General features: G+C 40.9%; 1 protein-coding gene across 1 annotated transcript in view; it reads right to left on the bottom strand.

Moving 5' to 3' along the window:
• Ipcef1 (interaction protein for cytohesin exchange factors 1) overlaps positions 1-21,779 on the bottom strand; it is a 115,774-nt gene that overhangs the window by 81,741 nt on the left and 12,254 nt on the right. Inside the window, exon 2 of the mRNA XM_057761641.1 lies at positions 6,411-6,457. Coding sequence (XP_057617624.1) covers positions 6,411-6,428 — 18 coding nt within the window. The 5' untranslated portion in view covers positions 6,429-6,457. The remainder of the gene's footprint in view (positions 1-6,410; positions 6,458-21,779) is intronic.

Raw genomic sequence — 21,779 nt, 5'->3', positions numbered from 1 at the left:
GAGTCTTCCTAACTAAGGCCCTGTGGGAGCAGATGTGCGACGTAGTCTCCAGGGCCTGGTCTGTGTATCAGACTCATAGAGAGCAGTGCTGGCTCCATCGCTTCAGTCTGGGTTTGTGCTGATGTCACCTACAACACGAAACTGCCAATTTGGTTTCACATCCTTTCACGTGATCTGACATGAGAACTAAGCTTCTCGCTTCACCATAGCTATGACCACATCCCTGGGCTCATTTCACAGCCCAGAGAAAGGAAAGGTAACATAGGCTTCTCAAAGACAGGGGTCTAAGACAGTGACTGTCATAATCACGTAAGAACTAGGCAATAAATGCTTTATGCGTCGCGGGCCAATACAGAGCCTTCCATGAAGTCAACACAGGAAGTAGCAGAAGAGATGAGCTCCCCACGCACCAGACCACTCGGTCCAGACAGCATCAAGGAACACAACCGCAGAGTCAGATACAATGACCGCTGGACCAAAGGAACACCACCACGACAGTACCTGACATTTTGTCTTCTGGCAGTCTTCAGTGAAGGAAAGATAGTTAATAATTCTTTAAAAAAACACAGTCATACAGCTTTGAACTGAGTTAATGTTAGTGTTTCTTCTCCATGACAACCAGCTCCAAAAGCAAGACTGTTTTGGAGTCTGAGGTAAAGCAGCAGCAAAGGCATCGGGCCTGCCCATTCCCTAGGAACCTGAGTGTGACTTTTCTCCATTAGCACATTAAAAAAATGCCACTAAAATTACCTAAGACCAGAGAATTTCTAATTAAGTCTTGAAGAATAATATATGCAGATCAATTTGTTGGTTGGTTAGTTGGTTGGTTGATTGATGCTGCACTGATGCCAAGGAATACATATATGGATTCTTAAACATGTCAAACATCTCCCAAGAAGCATTGACCCATCTCCTTAATTATTTTTCTCAGATAACTATCTAAAACTGCAGCTCTTCGTTATTCAATAATTACTTATTAGGGAATTATTCATTGCCTATGACCAGATACTCATTGTCAAAGATGCTCTCAGATAGCTGGTCTAACATGAAAAGGAGATGATTAGAGATGGGAAAATGCCTCGGCTGATGAAGTGCTCACTACACAAGCACAGGGACCTGAGTTTGATACCCAGAACCCATGTAAGAAAGTCAGGTGTGGTAAGGGAGGTGGAGATAGGAGGGTCTTCTGGGGCTTACTAGACACTCCAGCCAAATCAGGAGTCTCCAATGAGAGATCCTGTCTCAAAAAGGAAGACATAGTGCAATTGAGGAAGACAACTGATCTTAGCCTCTGGCCTGCACAGGCACATGTGTGTGTGTGTGTGTGCACATACACATTCACACACATACACTCACAAATACATACACACACATACACAATCACTCATACACACACACCCTTACACACACAGAGGGGGCAAAGAGCAAGAGATGGAAAGAAACAGGGGATTTACAATGAATCAAGGATAACGAGGTCTTCAGGAGAATATTCAAATAGGACACAGCAGAAAGATGGAGGTGAATTCACCAGAAGAATGCCATCAAGGAAGACAGCCTGTGAGCTCACATCAAATGCTTGGAAAAAGAAAGACCAGGCCTAACAGGATAAACAACAACAGTATAGGCGTGGCTGATCCAGTGAGCATCAACACAGAGTGACAGACGTCCACTGTAAGTGGCAAAGACATATCACGGGGCCTTGTAAATCGTGTTCTAAACTGTCAGGCTTACAGGAAGTCCAATGGGTCACCACCAGTCAAGTGTACACTAGTAGGAGGCACCATGAGAACTGCATTTAAGATAATCCACTCTGTCTCTCATTCTCCACGGTGAGTCTGAAGTCACCATACCACTGCCAAAGAAGCTCCCTTGCCCCTCTACAGTCAGTAACAACATGGATCATGGAGTTCCACTTGGTCTCTGGTGGCAGTATGGACCACGGACATCCACATGACCTCCGGTATCAGTCATGGACCCCAGAACGGTCTTTGGTATCAGTACATGTATGTGAAGCCCAGCCCAAGGGGGCGTGTTCGCCTCGGGCTAATGTTTACGTATAAATCTGGCAGGCGTGAGCCCCGCAGGTCCCTTTTGTACTTCTGGTTTCATCGCTGGATCCCTGGTGTTGTAAGCTATTTTCTTCATTAAAGTTTACTATTTCATATTAGCCTGGTTATTACGCCGCATCAAGTACAGACCAAAGACATCAATATGGCCCTTGGTTGCAGCAAGAACCATGGACACCGTCATGGCCCTTAGCAGCAGTAGGGGTCATAGACATCAGTATGGCCTCAGGTGACAGCATAAGCCACCACTACCTCCTCCATATCCCCAAAAGGAAACAGTCTAGGAAGGAAGCCATTGAAGAGGACCTTAAAAATTGTGATGGGGTTCTGAAGTGTAGCTCTATGTAGTTGATGGCTTCAGGGGAGGGGCAGGGGATAGGGAAGACCTCAGTTTTCTTTCAGGGGCTGGCCACTGAGAGTTTGATCATACTCCAGTGAGTATATGGGTAACACAAATTGAACTTTGTATTTTCTTTTAATTTTTATTTTCTCCTGTTTTTCTTTGGTGGATGTCACAAGGGAAGAGGGGTGAAGCTGGAAAGACTGGGAAGGGAATGTGTTCGGGGAGCATTATGGAAAAGTACCAAACAATCAATAAAAAGATTATTGGGAAGAAAAAGAAAAAAGAAAACCTACTCTGGTATTTAGGTGACTGGTAGACTGAGAGGAAGAGGGGCCCTGGGGAAAGCCCAATCAGAAGAAGGGAGAGCAAGGGTCACTCTACAGAAGGAGTGGCACCAAGAGGGAAGTCTTAGAACTTGGTGAGTTTATTATTCCAGGTTCTAACCCCAGCTTTTGCTTTAAAATTCCACTCTTTTGTTCAGAAGAAGAAACAGAATACTGTCAGGTTACAAACAACCCAGCTTAGCCAAAGTGAGTAACACACATAACTAAATTTCAAACACTTAAATCTAGTTTTAAGTTGTGGGCACCGTTTATTGTATAAGTCCCAGTGATGAACTGTCTGGCTAGGAGCACCTGTCTTCTTTTTCTCCAGGAGATGGTGAGTTGTTCATCTTTGCACTCCCGCCCCGGGCAGAGTGTTCAGCCCGTGAATGCTCAGCAAACATTAGTTTAGGGGAAATGAAGAGTAATCCGGGATCTGATTAGGTCAAACATATCAAATAAACCTTGTGAGATGAGTGAGACAAAAATAGGTCGCCTCTGCCGCCTTTGACTTTGGGAACAAATGACAGCGGAAAATTGAGCGAATTTTCTGAATGAATAAAGGAGGGTAAAAGCCAAGGCTGCTGGGAAAAATGCTTAAGAGCAGTGCTAATAGAGCTCCCCAGTGCCTGTGGCACTGAGAGAAATGAGAGGAAAATAGAACCAGAGAGGAAGCTGGGCTGAGTTGGGCTGTAGCACAAGGGGGCTCAAAGAATGAGAAATTCCATAAATAGTCAGTTTCCACTAAAAAGTGGAATTCACTGGTGTCCAGGACCAAGGGAAGTATGACACATGCCATAGTGATGATCGCTCCAGGTCAGGGGTCACACAGATGACCCAGTAGACCTCTGTTAATCCCATCACACATTTTCTTCTAATCCTATTTTCTAAAGATGTAAACATCTTAATTGATCTGTCTTACTTAGGGTTTCTGTTGCTGTGGAGAGGCACCATGACCATGGCAACTCTTATAAAGAAAAATATTTCATTGGAGCTGGCTGACAGCTCAGAGGTTTAGTCCATTATCATCCCAGCAGGAAGCATGGCAGCATGCACGCAGACATGGTGCTGGAGAAGGAGCGGAGAGTTCTAAATCTGGGTTGGCAGGCAGCAGGAAGAGAGCGAGAGCCACTGGGCCTGGGCTTGAGATTCTGAAACCTCAAAGCCCACCTCCAGTGACACACTTCCTCCAAAAAGGCCACTTCAATACAGCAAGGCCACATGTCCTAATCCTTTCAAATAATGCCGCTCTCTGTAAACCTATACGGATCATTTTTATTCAAACCATCATATTATCTGAAGTCAGTTAAATTTCTAGTTCTTATCTAAGACAAACACCAACAGATAATAGATTCTGGATGCATATTAAATGAATGTTTTTATTTTTTTAATTAGCATACACGATTAAGTTTCATTATGGCATTTTCAAACAAAACTTGTTTCTTGTTGCCATTCCTGTCTACCCTCTCTTCCCCATCCCCTCCCTACTTTGAACTCTTCCTCTCTCACCTAACTTCCTTTCTGCTTTCATGTCCCATGTGTCTTATCACCCTCCCCACTTCAATACCTTTTCACTTTTCATTTCATTTCTGGTCTCAGAGCCCATATCCACTCCACACTTACACCCACAAATACATACAAACCTCATAGGCAAGCTCATGTATGAGAGAGAACATGTAATCTTTATTTTTCTTCTTTCTAGACTTCCACGAATATTTCAGTGTTAGATGGGCTTATATTACCTTAGCTTTCCATTTCTGTCCACACGTAAAATTAATTTCTCCCAGTTGGAAAATTATATCCTTTCAGTGCAAAAATTGAAGTAATACAAGGGTCATGTTATCATTCGAGGACCTAGCAACACCGCTATTGTTTCATTCTGTTTTCTATTTCTCTATCCATATAACAATACACATATGCCTATAAGTACACACATTTTTATAATTTTTTTGAACTTCAAGGACTGGAAGGATGGTTCGGCAACTACAGGCAGTTGCCAGTAAGCCTAACCACTAATCTCCTGGACCCACATGGTCAAAGGAGAGAACGAACTCAAACAAGCTATCTTCTGGCTTCCACACGCACTCCTTAGTAGTGTTTCAGTGTGCATGTGCACATGTGCACACATACACACACAAATGAATAAATACATTCAAGAGTAGAAGAGTATTTAAGTGCTGATAGATGGAACAGCTGGTAAATATACTTGCAACAAGGTCTGGTGATCTGTATTCTATCCCCAGAATCCACAAATGAAAGGCAAGAACTGATGTCCTCAAGTTGTCCTCTGACCCACCGGTGTGTGTGTAGCTACACAAATGTGCACATAGACACACACACACACTGACTCCTGATTGTTCCTCTACACACCTATGATACGCGTTTCTACCCTGTACGTCTCATGCTCTCTCGGCTTCCAGCAGAAACCCTCCCTCCCAATAGAATTCTACTTACTTTCCTTCTTGTCTTGTTACCTCCACTGCAACAGCTCACATCTCTGACATTAAAAACCGCCATCCTTACACCCAAGTGACGGCCTCTCTCTGGCCTTCATTTTAAACAGTGTCTCTACAAACTTGACCGTATGTACCTTGACTATACTCTGTGTTTTCATTTTTGGTTTTCTGCCCTGTCTGTTAAAGTTTGCGCTATTTCTTATGGCCAGCAAGCTTTTCCTATCATTTAAAATTAGATCAGATTTAAAGTATGCTCACTGTTGTATGCCTGGGAAATGAAGGGCTCAGAAGCCCAAAGAGAGGATTTACCAGATGCCCTGCCTTTTAGGGAGATGCACCTTCCAAGAGCTGTCCCGGGAACTCCTATCTCCATGTCAACTTGCCCTGACACCTGCTGTCTAATTTGCATCAGGAAACCACACTCACATGCTCAGTTTGGTTACCAAGTTAATGCTCCCTTCTTCTGATAATTCTTTTTTTTTTTTAAGGCAGAGTCCAGGCTCACCTGGAATTCACTATTTAACTTAAGTTTCTTATCCTCCTGCCCCCACCTAATGAGTGCTGGGATTATAGATGTACACAATACCCAGTTTGTAGGATATTTGGATTTGAACCTAGGCAAACTGGGTATTGTGTACATCTATAATCCACACACAGTTCACTTGGATCCAGTCTCTGTACATCACTTCTGCATCTATCAAGAGGTCATTCGATGCATCAAAGGATGCACAACCTCCTGGACACTCCACATCCTCTCCTATTACACTACCACATCACGATGATAAACTTACTCATTTTTCTGTGTGTAAGTTTACCCACACCAATAATATACTTGCTCGATATACTCACCCATTTCAGGCTAACCCACAGCTCTAATGTTTTCAAGGAATCCACAAGTGCAATGCAATTTTTAATAGACATTGTCCCATAAGAGTTGACAAGAGGTTTCACAATATCATAGCGACTGTCTTTTCTCAAGTCACAAGGAGGATTTTTGTTCAGGGCCTGTTGCTATTCCTTGATCTCTGAATAGCCAGAGGTTTTAAATACTTAGAGGCCATAAGACTTGAAACCTGACAATAGAGTCATTTGATGCCACTTAAGCTAATGAAATGGAGGACAAACAGGGACTTAACATCAACTTGTCTATTGTTTTACTCATTCATCAAGCTGGAAATAGCTAAAGCCTGGGGTTCAGAGGGGAACTCATACTGGTACTTACATTGCCTTCCGTAGCCATAACTGGATTCAGACTGCCAGAAACAAAAGCTAGAAAAGAAAAATATGGCAAAGAAATATAGCTTCAGTTAAGTGAAAAAAATCCCTCTTTATGTAAAGGGAGAAGATACTGACATTATGATGGAAAAAATTTCATAATAAGTACAACTTATTAATTCATTTTATCTCAAATTCAGTACATCGATGTCTTAAAATTGAATTCATAAAATAAACCCATTTTATTTAAACATTATCAGTATTTACAAGGTAACAAACATGATACGCATGACTTACACACTTGGTTGCATGTGGGGGTTTGGGTTTTTTTGAGATAGCATCATATTTTGCTGTTGGTGAATATCAATATGGACATGTGGATGATATGGAATTATTTGACTATTGCTATAATCATATCTCATAAATGCAACCAAACCCCTCGGAAAGTCCCAGCTACAATACCAAGAGAAGCCTTCTTTGGATGTTGCCTACTTTGTAGTGGATTACCTAAAAAACAAGATACTCCATGACTACAAGACTAGCAAGTAAAAACAAAAGGGGACCTGGGAACCTGACCTCTGAAGACCCAGAAGTCACTTAAAGACCTGGAAGCAGACCACTTCCTACCCTGCCCAATGACACCAATACAGATCCAATCCCATGGACTTGACCTCTCACTACATGGGTCCCCCAAATCTGAAGACACCACCTTTTTTGCAACCTTTACCTAGAATTTTTTAATTTTCGGTAACAAGGTAATAGATTTCATTTGGGTATGTTTATGCAAATATGCCATTTTACATGTAAATATGCCATTATAACTTGCTTTTTAAATGCTTTCCCTGGGCCCAGGGATCCCCCAGTCTCTACCTCTTCAGCACAAGGATTACAAGCACATGCCACCACCCCTGGGACATTCATACATATTCTGAGGCTTGAACTGGGGTCATCACATTTTTGTGGCAAGCATTTTCTCTCCCCAGGTTTAACTGCACTTATTGTTTTCTACAAATACTATAGTTTCATTTTTCCTTATAATTGAATAAAATTCCATTGTGTATATTAATCAAGCTTTCCTTATCCATTTATCTACTGATAGATATCTAAACTGGTTCTAATTTTTAGTTACTGTGAATAAAGCCAAAATTAGGCACAGATATGCACATGTCTTAAATAGTCACACACTATATACATGATGGAGTATGACATTACTTTTTAATATAAAAACTGTCACATCTATATTGATGCATATAAGGCATTTATTTATAAAAATACAAAGGAAACACAATTAAAAGACTGACATTTTAAGCACTTAATTTTTTATTTATTCACATCAAAAGCCACAAACTAGAGAAATTTGCAATGCATTTACCACGCTCCAATAGGAAAATAACAAACAAGAGTGAAGGAAAAGTCAAATGACTAAAATAAGTATAAAACAAAACAATACGATTCCATCGAAGATTAAGCAGTGAAAGCCGGCTTTGGAGGAAGAAGGGGGCTAGAAGATTTCCATTGCAGCTGTGCGGGAGAGCAACTTGAGAGACCAGCAGTAATAATTGTAACTGTGTAACAACTGAGCCTTTGACACATGACATGAAGTATCCTCAGCACTACAACACCTAGTAGGAAAAGAGTTTTGCAAATATATTGCTAATTAAAAGATGGGTTGAAACAAATTTGGGTTTCTATTTGGTTGGGTTTTGGTTTTTCCAGACAGGGCTTTTTTGTGTACCCTTGAGTGTTCCTGACACTCGCCTTATAGAGCAGCTGGCCTCCAACTCACAGAGATCCACCTGCCCCAGCCTCAACCTTCTGAGTTCTGGGATTACAGCCATGCGCCCCCCCACTCACTGGGTTGAACTACATACAGAATTATTTATCACTAGTAACACTTGAACACCTGCAGACCCAACACTCTGGGGACTGAGATGAAAAGGTTACAATTTAAAGGATAGTCTGGGCTACATAGTCAGATTGTGTCTTTACAATATGTGTGTATGATAATTCTGTTATTTTATGTAAGAAAAATATAACCATAGAGCATAAAGAGATGGATCAGTGATTTAGAATGCTTGCAGCTCTTTCAGAGGACCCAAGTTCATTTCCCAGCACCCATGTAGGGAGGATTCACAACCACCTGTACCTCCAGCTCCAGGGAGTCTGAAGCCCTCCCTGACCTCTGCAATCAACTACACACATTGGCCACCCACCACCCCACACACAAATAATATAAAAATAATATATTTTATATATTTTATAAAAATATAAAAATAAATATGTAAAGACATGTATACAATTTTATGCAGAGCCACCCAAACATCAATGTAGTCGTCTGACTATATTCCCAGAAAAAAAAAATGTGGCTGCAGTGATTATCCATGGGAACTGTAATAACCAATCATTTATTTTTATCACTTTCATTTATTTTCTATAATAAGCTTTTATGTGTAAAATAATAATGCTGAAAGAGACTCCTATGAATATTTTATTGATTAAGGCAATGCGTTTTTAGCATCCATTGATTGAGAAAATGCATCATATGCTAAAGATAGTTTGAAGTCAGCAGCACTTTTAGGTAAAGAGTCAAAAATAATGAAGAATAAGAGGATATTTTGAACCAGGCTAAAAGAGAAGAAAATGTAGTTTGGCAACTTGCTGACTGTATGAAATCTTGGGTAAGTAACTGATTTGAGGCCTCAGAATACCCATCTGTGAGATGGAGTTACATAATTCGTATTTCTTTCTTGGGGTTGGATGAAAATTAGATTATGACAGGTTTCCATAAGGCTGAAGACATGACCTAATGCATAATAAAATCTCATAAACCCTGTATTGTAAAATATATTCATTACTCAGGGAAGAATGAATTGATGGCCAACTGTGTAAATTGTTTAATAATATATAATACAGCCCTTTGAAAGCTGTCCTAATTGGCCTCTTCTTTATCATAATACAATGGCCTACTTTTTTCTGTTTCTTAAATATGTGCTATGTATCAAACTTACTGGAATTTTTCTGTATCATTCTATATAATTATCAGAGTTTCTTATTTTAAAAGTACTATTATTACTCCCTTCTTAGATGAGGAAATTTAGTTAGCTCATGAGAATAGTTGTGTCTGAACTTGAATCGAGACTTCCTGTTTGTTCAGTCAGTCTCAGTCTCTCTCTCTCTCTCTCTCTCTCTCTCTCTCTCTCTCTCTCTCTCTCTCTCTCTCTTCTTCTTCTTCTTCTTCTTCTTCTTCTTCTTCTTCTTCTTCTTCTTCTTCTTCTTCTTCTTCTTCTTCTTCTTCTTCTTCTTCCTCTTCTTCCCTTTCTTCCCCTCCCCACACAGAACTTCACTAAGTTACTAGGTTTTTCTAAAACTCACTCTATATTCCATGCTAGCCTTGATCCTTCTACCTCAGCCTCCCAAATAGCTGAGGCTTGCATCACTAAGCCCTGTACTTATCCTAGGCACTCCATGTTCCCCACAGAGCATTGCTCATAATGGTCACAATATTATACCATCATTCTGTGGGTATACCTGTACCCCGAGTTGATCAAGAGACTATTAAATTCAATGGCCAAGGCCCGGTCTTCTTTGTGCCCCATTGCCCACCCTGGTGAAGGACGCAGTCTAAACAAACTATTTGATAAAAGAGTTAAAAGAAGAAACACTATTTATTTGGTATGCCTTGATAAATAAATCCCACATTATCAAATATTTTAAAAATGATTAAGACCCTAATTAAAATGTCACAAGACACTTTTGTAGGTTTAGCAGTAGTAGTAGTAGTATTTTAAAGGTAGAGAGATGTCTCTCAGGGTGTAAAAGCACATTCTACTATTTCAGAGGAGTTCAGTTCCCAGCACCCACATCAATCAGTTCACGACCATCGGTAACTACAGTTTCAAGGGATCTGACACTCTTATCTGGCCTATGCAAATCCCTGAACTCCTGTACACAAACATATAATTCACCCCCACAAAAAAAGCATAACTTAAAATATAAGAATAAATCTTTTAAAATATTTTCAATTATTTTCTTTCAACAAAAATAAATAAAGACTCTACTTGCGTCGTCTGCTGACCATCAAAAGTAAGCATGACCAGTCATCATATGATAGCTGGCACACGGCTGGCAACATTTCAAAAGTAATTAATAGAACCTATTAAGAGAAAGCTCCGAGAATGTAAGCGTTCAAGGAAGGCAGAGAGTACTGCAGAGAGTTGCCTTCTAGACAGGACAGGGTTGAGCTCCATAGCTGGAATTCCCAGCACAATAGAGGCACAAGATTGGGCTCATCAATCTTCCAGCATGAAGAGGGAAGGTGCTCACATGGACAAGCTTCTCTTTGAGGTCTCACAGCCATTTACCAATTGTTATAGAGAGCCTTTACCTCTCCATGAGGAGCTATGGCCAACTAATGGTTATTGGGAGAGTTTCTTGAGCGGTGTATGCACTGGCAAGTTGCCTAACCTCCTGTAATCACTCTCATCCATGTGCCTGCAAATAGCCCTAGTTAAACTCAGTGGTTTACCAATTCCAAACCAGAAAAACACACAAGTAGAAGTGGAACTGGTGTAGGAGGTCCTTCTGTTTATGTGTTGCTTCCATTGGTTGAATAAAGAAACTGCCTTGGCCTTTTGATAGAGCAGAAATTAGGTAGACAGAATAGACAGAACTGAATGCTGGAAAGAAGGGCAGAATGGCAGATGCCATGGTTCTCCTGCCTGAGACGGACACTGGTTAGAATCTTGCCGGTAAGCCACAGTCACATGGTGATACACATTAATGGAGATAGGTTAAACTAATATGTAAGAGTTAGCCAATAAGAAGTTAGAGCTAATGGGCCAGGGCGTGTTTAAATTAATACAGTTTCTGTGTGATTACTTCGGGTGTAAGCTAGTCAGGCAGCTGGGACAAACAAAGGGACCCTTCCTCGTGCAACACGAAACCAAAAGGTCAAGTGAAAGTGACAGAGGGAAGGGGACAGATAGGGTAATGAGTGAATGTAATCAATCACACACGTATGAAAATGTCATAATGAAATTGAGTATTATAAGTATTATACATGCTAATACAATATTTTTAAAGTACTCAATGCATTTTATTTATGTGAAAAAATTTTTTTAATTTTTACATAAAGACCAACAATAAGTTATAATTAGTTTTGAATTCTTTTATCTTAGCAATAAACAACATTCATTCAAGGTTGTGTTCTGTAGTTGGAGAGGAAAAGTTGCATCTATGTCTTTCAGTAGCTTACACTCAACAAAGATATTTATCCATTGAACTTATGCCTATTGAGCAGGTATGTAATATGTTCAAGTTGCTTGCTAAATTATGTATGAATTATTAATAAAATGTTAATATTATGTTATGTGTTGTAATATTATAATAATTGGAACAATATCTCACTAAAAATTAGTTTATATAAATAATTATTCCACTAAAAATGTTGATTAATTTTTATTTATTTCAACTTTTAGGCTGTAGCACAGATGTGAGAACTACCAACAGATGACCAAGTTAAACATATTATGTACTAGGAACTTAAGTTTCAGGAGAAAAGAAAAAAGTAAATTTTACAAGTCCTGAAGATTTTTTAAATGATGGAACTCATGAAATCTTTGTGGTATTTATTATTTATAAACAATTGTAGCAATTACAGTGATCTAAAAACCACATTTCACATGTTTGATATAAACTTTGTGTAACAATTATAAGATGTCAGAGTATCCACAAGTCTTCCAGGTTATTTTATAGGTGAAAAAGTAAAACTGTATCTAAATCTTAATGTAGTCCACTAAAGCATGTGGATTAGAGGCAAACAGATTTGTGTTCGAATCTCAACTCCATCCCGTGCTACAGACACAAACTTGTCACTTAAGGTGTCTGATCAGAGGACACCTCAACAGTTAAACAGAAATAACAACAACCAGCTCATGGGGATTTGTGAAAACCAAATGAAACAGTTTATGTAAGCACTCAGGGGCAGTGACTACTCAGTGGGTGGGAGCAATTATCTAGAAATAGGTTAGTTATACAAAACCACTCTTCCAATTGGAATGAGTGCACACCTAGGAGGTTTAGGCAGGTGTGCTAATGGGCTTCATCCAATAGAACTGCTCTCACACTCCGAGGCTGATTAAAACCCCCAGCGGGATCTCCCCACAACACTATTGAAACCTGATTTCTGATCTCCAGAGTACGCTTTTCTCAGTTCTGCTCGTGACAGTCATCTCAATAGTGAACACCTTAAGACCCAACAACACGTGGCATAGCCAAACTGATGATGTCATCTACATTTTTTTTTTTAAAAGTTTGCAACATGAAACACGTTGCTTCCTGACAGGTCTGCACCTGGAGAATAGAAAACACAGGTCACTGTCAAATGAATCCTTGAGTCACAAAGAGGCTTTACTGACATGGACAGATGAAGACTCCTCCCATTCTGCTTTAAATACAGGCATCCTCCTTATACCAAGCATACTTTAGCTGCTTTAGAAACTGTTGGGCAAGTTAAGTCGGAAATGCCTACTCTGGTCCCATGTCATTTTGAAACCAGAAAACAGACCAAGAATATGAGTGTGTAGCAAACAATTAATAAAGAAGGCTGGTATGTTCAATATGTTTTCAGAACTAATGATGAAAGCTTCACTACATGCATTTGTAGGCTCATGAGACCTAGCAGCAGCTGTTTGATTAGGACCCTCTGGACACGATACTCTTTATGATGATCAAGTTTAACATGTAAAGGCCTAGAATTGTAGAGTGTCTTAAAGAGGAGAGTAAGGCTGGTGACATGGCTCAACAGGTAAAAATCATTAGCTGCATGAACCTGGTAACACAGTTCAACCAGTATATCCCACCATGGGAATAGAGAACAGACACCTATAAGCTGTTCTCGGATCTCCACATGGTCGCTGCTGCACTTGAGTGCCCATACTCACACACCGTATGCACACACATACGATCTGCACATACACACAATCACACATGTGCACACACATACACACAATACCAACAATACATAAATTGTAAAAAGAACGTAACTGTGACTTAGAAATTATTTTCCAATTTAAATACAATGTGGGCTAGGTTCATTCTCCTTTTCCCAAGCCTTAAGCGAAAACACTAGAATGCTAAATGAAACTTCTGAAAGCACAGAGTAACCTGTGACTCATTTACTCTCTGAACTCAGTGGCTAGCATTTGATGGGGGATCAGAGGAGCAACTAGGAGACTTATAGAAAGCCCAGGAACATGGGCAAGCTGGGCATCCTTGCTAACCTGGAAACCGAAGGAAACAGGACAGTGGTGCATCCTTCTCACGGCCTAAGACCCAGTCATAAAAACCAAGCAGTACATAGAACAGAGAACACCCCCATACCTTGACTGACACGGGGAACATTTGTTCAGCAGGCATGTGGTGCTGATGGGCCATTCCAGTGGCACCATAGAAAGCAAAGAGGACACTTATCTTGACTCTTGTGTAAAAGCATGAGACAGGAAATAATCCATTCGTTTTAGCAATTAATGTGAAGTTTCTCCTGTCACACAGCAGAGCAGGTGTGTAAAAAGCAAATGCGGAGTGGCCTGCACTAGGGTATGAATGGTGACAAGGGGTGCGGGTTGTAGGGGGAGATTGTTTCCCTGGGAAACTGTTGGAAATGAAAGGGGTTTTATACAAATTAGTTCCCCTGTTTTGGCTTTTAATTTCAGTTCTACCACACTGACTTCAACCCCCTTTTTTTTACTTCAGGAAATTCTCCTTTGGGGGCTTTCTTTTCTCCACTCACATTGCAGAATATCTTTCTGCTCTCTCCACCGTGGTGCGGAATTGACAGATGGCTATAAGAATCACAATTTTTTTTATATATAAAACCAGGAAAACTGTGATGCTTAAAATTACTTTATTTTCAACACCATTAAAATCCTGGAAACATCGTCTAGGGAGACAGCCAGGCTCCTTCCAGCCTTCCCCATGTGCTCTCACAGGCATCGTGAGCCCTGACAATCAAGGCTCAAGCATATAGATCTCATTCAATCTGATCTGACTAAGAGAAAACCCTCCTTGCACTCAATGTCAAACTTTGCTCTCTGCAAACCATATCACCAGAGTAACAACAAGGTAGCTGCAAGGGATTCCATACAAGCCTCCTCCATTTTACCCTGAAAGGGACCACCAAGCAGCAATGACTTGGCCATGCTCTTCTGAGAGGTATGAGGCTTCTCTGAGTTCCTCATCTTCTGGAGTTCCTTGCTCTTCTTCAGACTTTCAGAACTCTAAACTCAAAAGAGTAAAGTCTATCCCCACAGCACACCATTAGGCTGGTACAACAGGGTGCCTACCACAGGTTGCACCTTAGAAGAAGCTTCTCCTAGTCCCAAAAGCTGGAGCCTGACCACTCCCTTCATGGTACGTGGGGCAGTCTCTATGAGGATAAAGACTCCATTCTACACTTGCTCCATGAATAGAATCCCTCCAAGGTATATGTATATTCCACTCCTAGAGCCACACATATATACATGTTGCAATACGAGCGGTGGGGCTGCATCCCCTGCACCCGGCCACCCACATGGCTAGCTTATGCCCCGAAATAATTACACAGAAACTGTATTCTTTTAAATACTGCTTGGCCCATTAGTTCTAGCCTCTTATTGGCTAATTCTCACATCTTTGATTAACCCATTTCTAATAATCTGGGTAGCACCACGAGCTGGTGGCTTACCAGGGAGGATCTTAACCTGCATCTGTCTGGAGTGGGAGAATCATGGTGACTGCCTGACTCGACTTCTTTCTCCCAGCATTCTGTTCTGTCTACTCCGCCCACCTAAGGGTTGGCCTATCAAATGGGCCAAGGCAGTTTCTTTATTAACCAATGAAATTAATACATAAATATATTACCCTCCTCCATCATACACACTCCAGTGCACACAAACATACCCTACGGGGAGCCCTTGTTCACCAAGGCATACACCCCGTAGGTAACTTCGTTCTCTCTCTTACTCTGGTTCCAAATTCAAGGGACTCAGAACTAAGATCCAAACTTGCTGTTTGCCTAAGTCCAATATGAAGGGCTGGAAACCCAAGGAGTATCTTCAAAGGTTTGTACTGTGCCTATACTCAGAATCACATAAGAAATAAAGTTCAGAGTCCACAGAAGGCATTGCTAGTCCACAGACAAGTGACCAGTTCTTAGGCCCAAGACAGACTCCCATTCACTGAGGCCTTGGGGACAAGAACCCATGACAGACCATAAGGTGAGCCAAGCATGGCGCTTAATGACCCTTCTCTTTGTACCTCTTGACAGCCCTTCCCCACTCTCCCCACAGGAATAATCGTCCTATTTTCTCTCCATAGAGGAGTTCATTTTTCTTTGTGATGAAATCTGGACAGTGTGTGAGGTAGCAATCACTTTAGCTCAGTCTCGCTTACTATCATTTGACTCTACAGTCTTTCACCACATGAATAGGTATTTCCTGTGTAGCTGGGGCATCTGCAACGGTGCTGGGAGCCGATTCAAGTGGCTGCCATTACAAGATGGCACTTGGCCCCGGCCTCGCTTGGTGAACAGCTCCATATTAGGCAATGCAGTGGAACCGTGCCTCTCACATGTGCTTAGGGCCAATCCCGTGGCCAGGAACATCGGAAGGCGCGCATCAGCCAATCCAGGCACGACTCGTTCCCTTACCCCCTATATAAGCAGCCGCTTGGCGCGCGCGGGGGGGGGGGGGGGGGGGGGGGGGGGGGGGGGGGGGGCTTGCTTCCACCTGCTGGTCAGGGAGTTCGCCGCACAACGGAAGGAAAACCAACATAAAATCTACTAGTATCTTGCACACATTGGTCTGGAGTTGGAACCAAAATTCCTCCTTTGTCTGGCTCTTTTCTCACTTTAATGAGTTCTGTGGATATGCAAAGCCAGCGCCCAAGGCCTGTTAGTGGGAAAGGAGGAGCCCATGAAGAGCTACACCTGTGCGCAGTGAGGGAAATGGTTGCCTTTGCCAAGAATGGGGCCACTTGTCTGGGAGGTCCTTAGGGTGATAGACAACCATGCTCTCACAGTCTTTTCCCAGAGTTCACAGCAAGTCTGGATGGCGTTATTCCCTATGCCATGGAAGTGAGGACATGGTACACTAACTAGTTCTCAGAGTTAACAGGTTAGAAAGCCAGAATTCACACTCAGGACTCCCGACTCCAGGCCCAGAGCCCATCAGTTGTCAGCTGTGATGCCTCTGCTCTTTCTCCTTTACAGCCCGCTTGAGTTCTCTGAGAACAGTAAATCTTAGACTCTTCAAAATAGGCGACTCCACCACGGGGCCAGCCCAGACACAGCAGGAGGAGAATAAATATGTGTTGATTTACATAGGCCTTACCTCAAATTTGGAATATGTAAAAGCGGACAGGCAATTGATTGATAAGGTACCCAACATGACCCACAGTTATCACGTAGACATCCAGAGGGCTACAGGTGGGATCACAGGGGAGAATGGGGGATTTGGTCAAGAGAACATGGATTATTTTGATATCACATATCCTTTCAGGGGCTTCATTTAAGAGCAGTGGGCCTTAAGTCCTAGCTGAAGTCCTAAGCTGGGCTACAAAGTCTAATGTTTCCCTTTCCCTACTCCGTCGCCATCACGAGTGCAGGGACCCGACTTTTGTATTTGCTGTCAAGTGTGTGCTAGTGCCTTCTAGGTGCTAAAATACGAGTTTAGAGACCGTTTTTGTTCTTCCAGATGAACTAGTCCAATAAACTAAAGACATTCTTCACATCATTCAAAATTCATACTTAAAAAAACTACGGTGTACATAAGCTAAGCCTTCAGGAACAGCTCTCTCTGCGGTCGTGTGGTGTATGAAAAGAGACACCTAGTGGAAACACTTGTAAGTACTAAATTTATTACTGAACTAAGAGAAGTTCCCGGTGAGTTCTGTGAGTCCACATGCGTTTGGGTTCAGCACCTTCCAAGCTATTAGAACCATAGATCAAAAATATGTGTCTTACAAAAGTGCATTTTGTGTCTATTTCTGAAGAAAGTGTATGTTCCTTTATCTTCTGAGTTTGACTACCTTATTGAATCAAGTCTCAGAGTCATGGAGACATTGCAGTGCAGATAGTTCAGAGCAGATAATAACTGGACGCCTGCCTTCCCCTCCCGTTCCTGTATGCGTGCGTGCTGATTTTTGTTTTTACCTCTTCACAGACTTGGTGTGTGAGATTTTCCATTTGTCTATGGGTTGCTGTATTCTGGTTTAAAATTAGATAAAGCCAAGACTGGTCTTATTTTCCACCTGGCTTCCTGTGGTCCCTGCAGCTTCCTGTGGTCCACCCACTGTCTCTGCTCCATCACTTACTGGCCCCCACCCTCACTTTCTCGCTGTGCCCACCCCCAGCCTTTAACATAACAACTCGCTCTTTTTCCGTGCCCTCCTTAATTTCATTTAATCTCAAAATTAAAAGTCTACCATAATAAGGTATTTTTTAAAAAATTAATTTTTTTACTCTATGACCATAATATTGAAGTATGATTTTGTCAAAAGTTTACATTACTAATTGATTGAAATGAAATAGCTGTGTGACCTTGTAGGTTCAAAGTCGTGGGATTTTTATTTTACCGACTTTATGTATTTGAGAGTCTCTGTATATTGTTCAGGCTGGTCTCGAACTCATAGCCTCAAGGAATTCTCCTAAGTCAGCTTTTCCAGTATTTTGGGCTTTAGGTAAAGGCCACTGCACCCAGCTTAGGTAATGGAACTTCCTTTAGGCTCATAAGACTTAATTTCTTGCTCACTTTTTTTTCTGTTTTTCCTTCTCACTTCCTTGTTTTCTTCCTCCCTTTGCTTGTGTGTACGATTCTTGGGTTCAAAACTACCACTAAGCTCCCTTCCTCGTGACACTCATAAGATTTCACATCTGAAAGAGACCATGTCCACTAATGAAAGCTGAGCTTCCCTTCCAAGTCCACACATTCTAGGAGTGCTCTGCAGACAGACCCAAGCTTCAGTACGGATCTGGGAAGTGGGAACACCCTGCAGGGAGGAAGCCCAGGGACACCGGGCTCCAGGTACACAACTGCAAACGTGATCTCAAGTCATGATCTCTGGTCAACCTCCCAGATTCAGGCACCTAGCCAAACTTCACCACAGAGAGAGATCAGAAGTTAACTGTCAAGCAGGCCTTCCCAGGATTCTTAACACGGGCCATTTTCAGGAAGGGGGTTCCTATTTCCCCTTTGTCACAGATGATGGAGCAGCATCAGGACCTTTTCCTTTGATATTAGGGATAAGCCAAAGGTGTTGATTACTACCGTCCAACGGCATAGTTTCAGAGACACTGGTAAAAGAGTTAGTAAAGATATGGTGGTTAAAAAAGAAATTAAGACTTCAAATATTTTCAGAGTATAGAATTTAACATGTAGAATTTATACATGAAGTATTAAAATTAACATGCAAACATAGAAAGTTACCAAATACATGACCATTATATTAAATTGAGTAACAGTTCCTCATGTAAGGAATATTAAAATAAAATGCCTAAGAAAACACATATCTGAGAAAATATATTAGATTTCTATAACGAAATCTATTGTTCTATCTACCATCATTGGGAACAACTAAAGAATACATAACTAAATGAAAGGGCTACCTATTAACTGAGACTATTAACAATAACTACTGCAAACATCCTTTACCCTGATGTCACCAGGATGTCTATCTTGTCTTCTAGAACCCTTTTTGTTTACCCTTCCATATTTATATCTATGATCAAAAAGCACTTGATTTACAAACTTAGTTTCAAATAAAAGTCAAACTTCATGTTTGAAGTTAGTAATAATTATCCCAATATCATTTATAGATTGATATGTTGCAACCTACCCAACGTAAGCCAGGGCTACACAGTGAGATCCTGCCCTCCACCTCCCCCACACATGCACACACACAAAAATAAAGTCTGTTAAGCAGTCATGACTCAGAACTGTAGACAGATATAAAGAATTGTAGTGGCATTTCATTTTTATTTTAATAAATAAAGCTTTTCTGAAGATCAGAGATTAAAACAGCCCCACTGATCAGCCTTACAGACCAAACAATGGTAACACACACCTTTAATCCAGTAGCCAGACTAGTTGCCATGGAAACCGGACGGTGCATGCCTTTATTCCCAGGCCGAGAGAGGATTATAAAATGGGAGGAGACATCTCTTAGACTCAGTCTCATTCTGAGATTCATGGAGGCAGGATCGCCATTTCAGACTGAGGTCAATGTAAGAGCTGGCTACTTTGCTTTTTGGATCTTTAGGTTGAAGCCAAATTTCTCTCTCTAAGTTTTTATTGATTGTGCTTCAAAGAACTCAATAATGACAGCATAACTACTGTTCAAATGGCTCAGTGGTTAAGAGCATTGCCTGCTCTTCCAAAGGTCCTGAGTTCAATTCCCGGCAATCACATGGTGGCTCACAACCATCTGTAATAAGATCTGGTGCCCTCTTCTGGCCTACAGACATACACGCAGACAGAATATTGTATACATAATAAATAAATTTTTAAAAAATGAATAGCTAAAGAGGAAAATAAAGACCAGTGATGTGTATGGCAATTAGTGAATTCAGACCCTTAAGATAGAATTTCACAGTTATAAAGCAGAATACATACTCCTGTCTAGCATAGGAGTATGTTTTTAAACACATTGACCTCAGAATATTTTCTCTAACATCCATTAATTATAATAAAGTAATAATGAAAGCTTAGTTTTATACATCTTAATTTGTATGTTATATGGAGTATATGCATGTGTGTACATATATGTATGCCAGGACATACACCTGTGCATGTGCTTGTCCTTGCCTCCTTTTCTGAGATAGAATGTCTCATTGGACCTGGGGCTCTGATCTGGCTAGACTGGCTGAAAAGCCCCATGACTGTCCTGTCTCGGCACCATCTCCATCCCTAGTGCTGGGTTTACAGGATGTCACCATGCCTGTACATGAGATATGGAAATAGAACTTGGGTGCTCATGTTTGCATAGCAGACACCTCACAAACTGAACCAACTCCTTGAGCCCCCATAGTATGAGTGCCTGTGTCCCTGGAAGCAATCTCACATACTATAAACATTGGGACTGAAAAGTAACTGAAATGGGAAATATTTAGAACTTATCGTCACTGAAATAAATGTAAAAATTTGAGACATGATTAATATATTTTAGTAGACAGTTTATGCTTTTTAAGTATCTAATGAAAACTCTAGAAAGAATAAGGCAAATATGATTCAGTATATTAGATTAAACTAATAGCAAAACATCAAACCCAAGTCAAAAAAATGTCTATAATAAAGACAGAAATCAATAAAGAATGCTATGGAGAAAAAATAATAACAACAAAAGCTGTTGTTCTGAGGAAAAATAATAAAATAAAACTCAAGCAAAACTAAAAGGGGAACATTAAATATAAACAAAAATTTTCCAGTTGCAACTCATACAATTATCCAACCTAGAATCATAATTTCAAAAAGTGTATTTGGATGTGGGATAAATGTAAAGATAAAGCACCAGGTGGTGGTAGCACATGCCTTTAATCCCAGTACTCGGAATGCAGAGGCAAGTGGATCTCTGTGAGTTAGAGGCCAGCCTGGTCTACAAGAGCTAGTTCCAGGACAGGCTCCAAAGCCACAGAGAAACCTTGTCTTGAAAAAAAAAGTAAAGATAAACCTAATAATAGGTGTACTGTTTAACCTACTATAGACACACTGACGACAAGTTTACCATCTGAGAATCTATTCTGAAACGTGTGTGTGTGTGTCTGTGTGTATTTCAAAAGAAATGTTTGACCCTGTAACCTTCCCAGGGATAATTGTGTAGCACTTAAAACTATGATAGCACATAAAGGCAATTGTATGTTTAAAACTCAGCATCAAGCAAATAGGAAAATCAATCAGGTTTCAGAGCCTGCAGCCTTCTTCCACTACCAATCCCAAACCTGTCTCTCTTAATGCTCATCAGAAGTGCCTTGGTTTTGGACACCCAGTTTCCTTTCAGACCGGCTCCATTTACTTCAAGAAGTGTCTCTTTCCATCTCCATGATGCTGTCAATCATAAGTCAATCTGACACAAGAATGAGCGTGGGGCTTAGGTTGGAACTCATCCCTCATTCGTTCATTCATAGAATATGATGAACCATGTGCCAAGCACAATGTTTGGGGCTGAAGGATGCCATACAAGGCACAACAGGCAAAGCCTCTTACTTTTACATTTTGTGGAAGTAAACAAAAAATTTCCTTCTCCATAATCTTTATTTTCAATCTGTTCCTATTAAAGCTGGTAAGTTTAAAATGTGAAATTAGGGGCTGGAACTAGTTGCTCTTGCAGAGAGCATGGGTTCACAACT

The sequence above is a fragment of the Chionomys nivalis genome, chromosome 2 (genome assembly GCF_950005125.1).
Source record: "Chionomys nivalis chromosome 2, mChiNiv1.1, whole genome shotgun sequence".
Classification (NCBI taxonomy): domain Eukaryota; kingdom Metazoa; phylum Chordata; class Mammalia; order Rodentia; family Cricetidae; genus Chionomys; species Chionomys nivalis.
The sequence above is the reverse complement of the archived record's forward strand: the minus strand, read 5'-3'. Positions and strand labels throughout refer to the sequence as shown.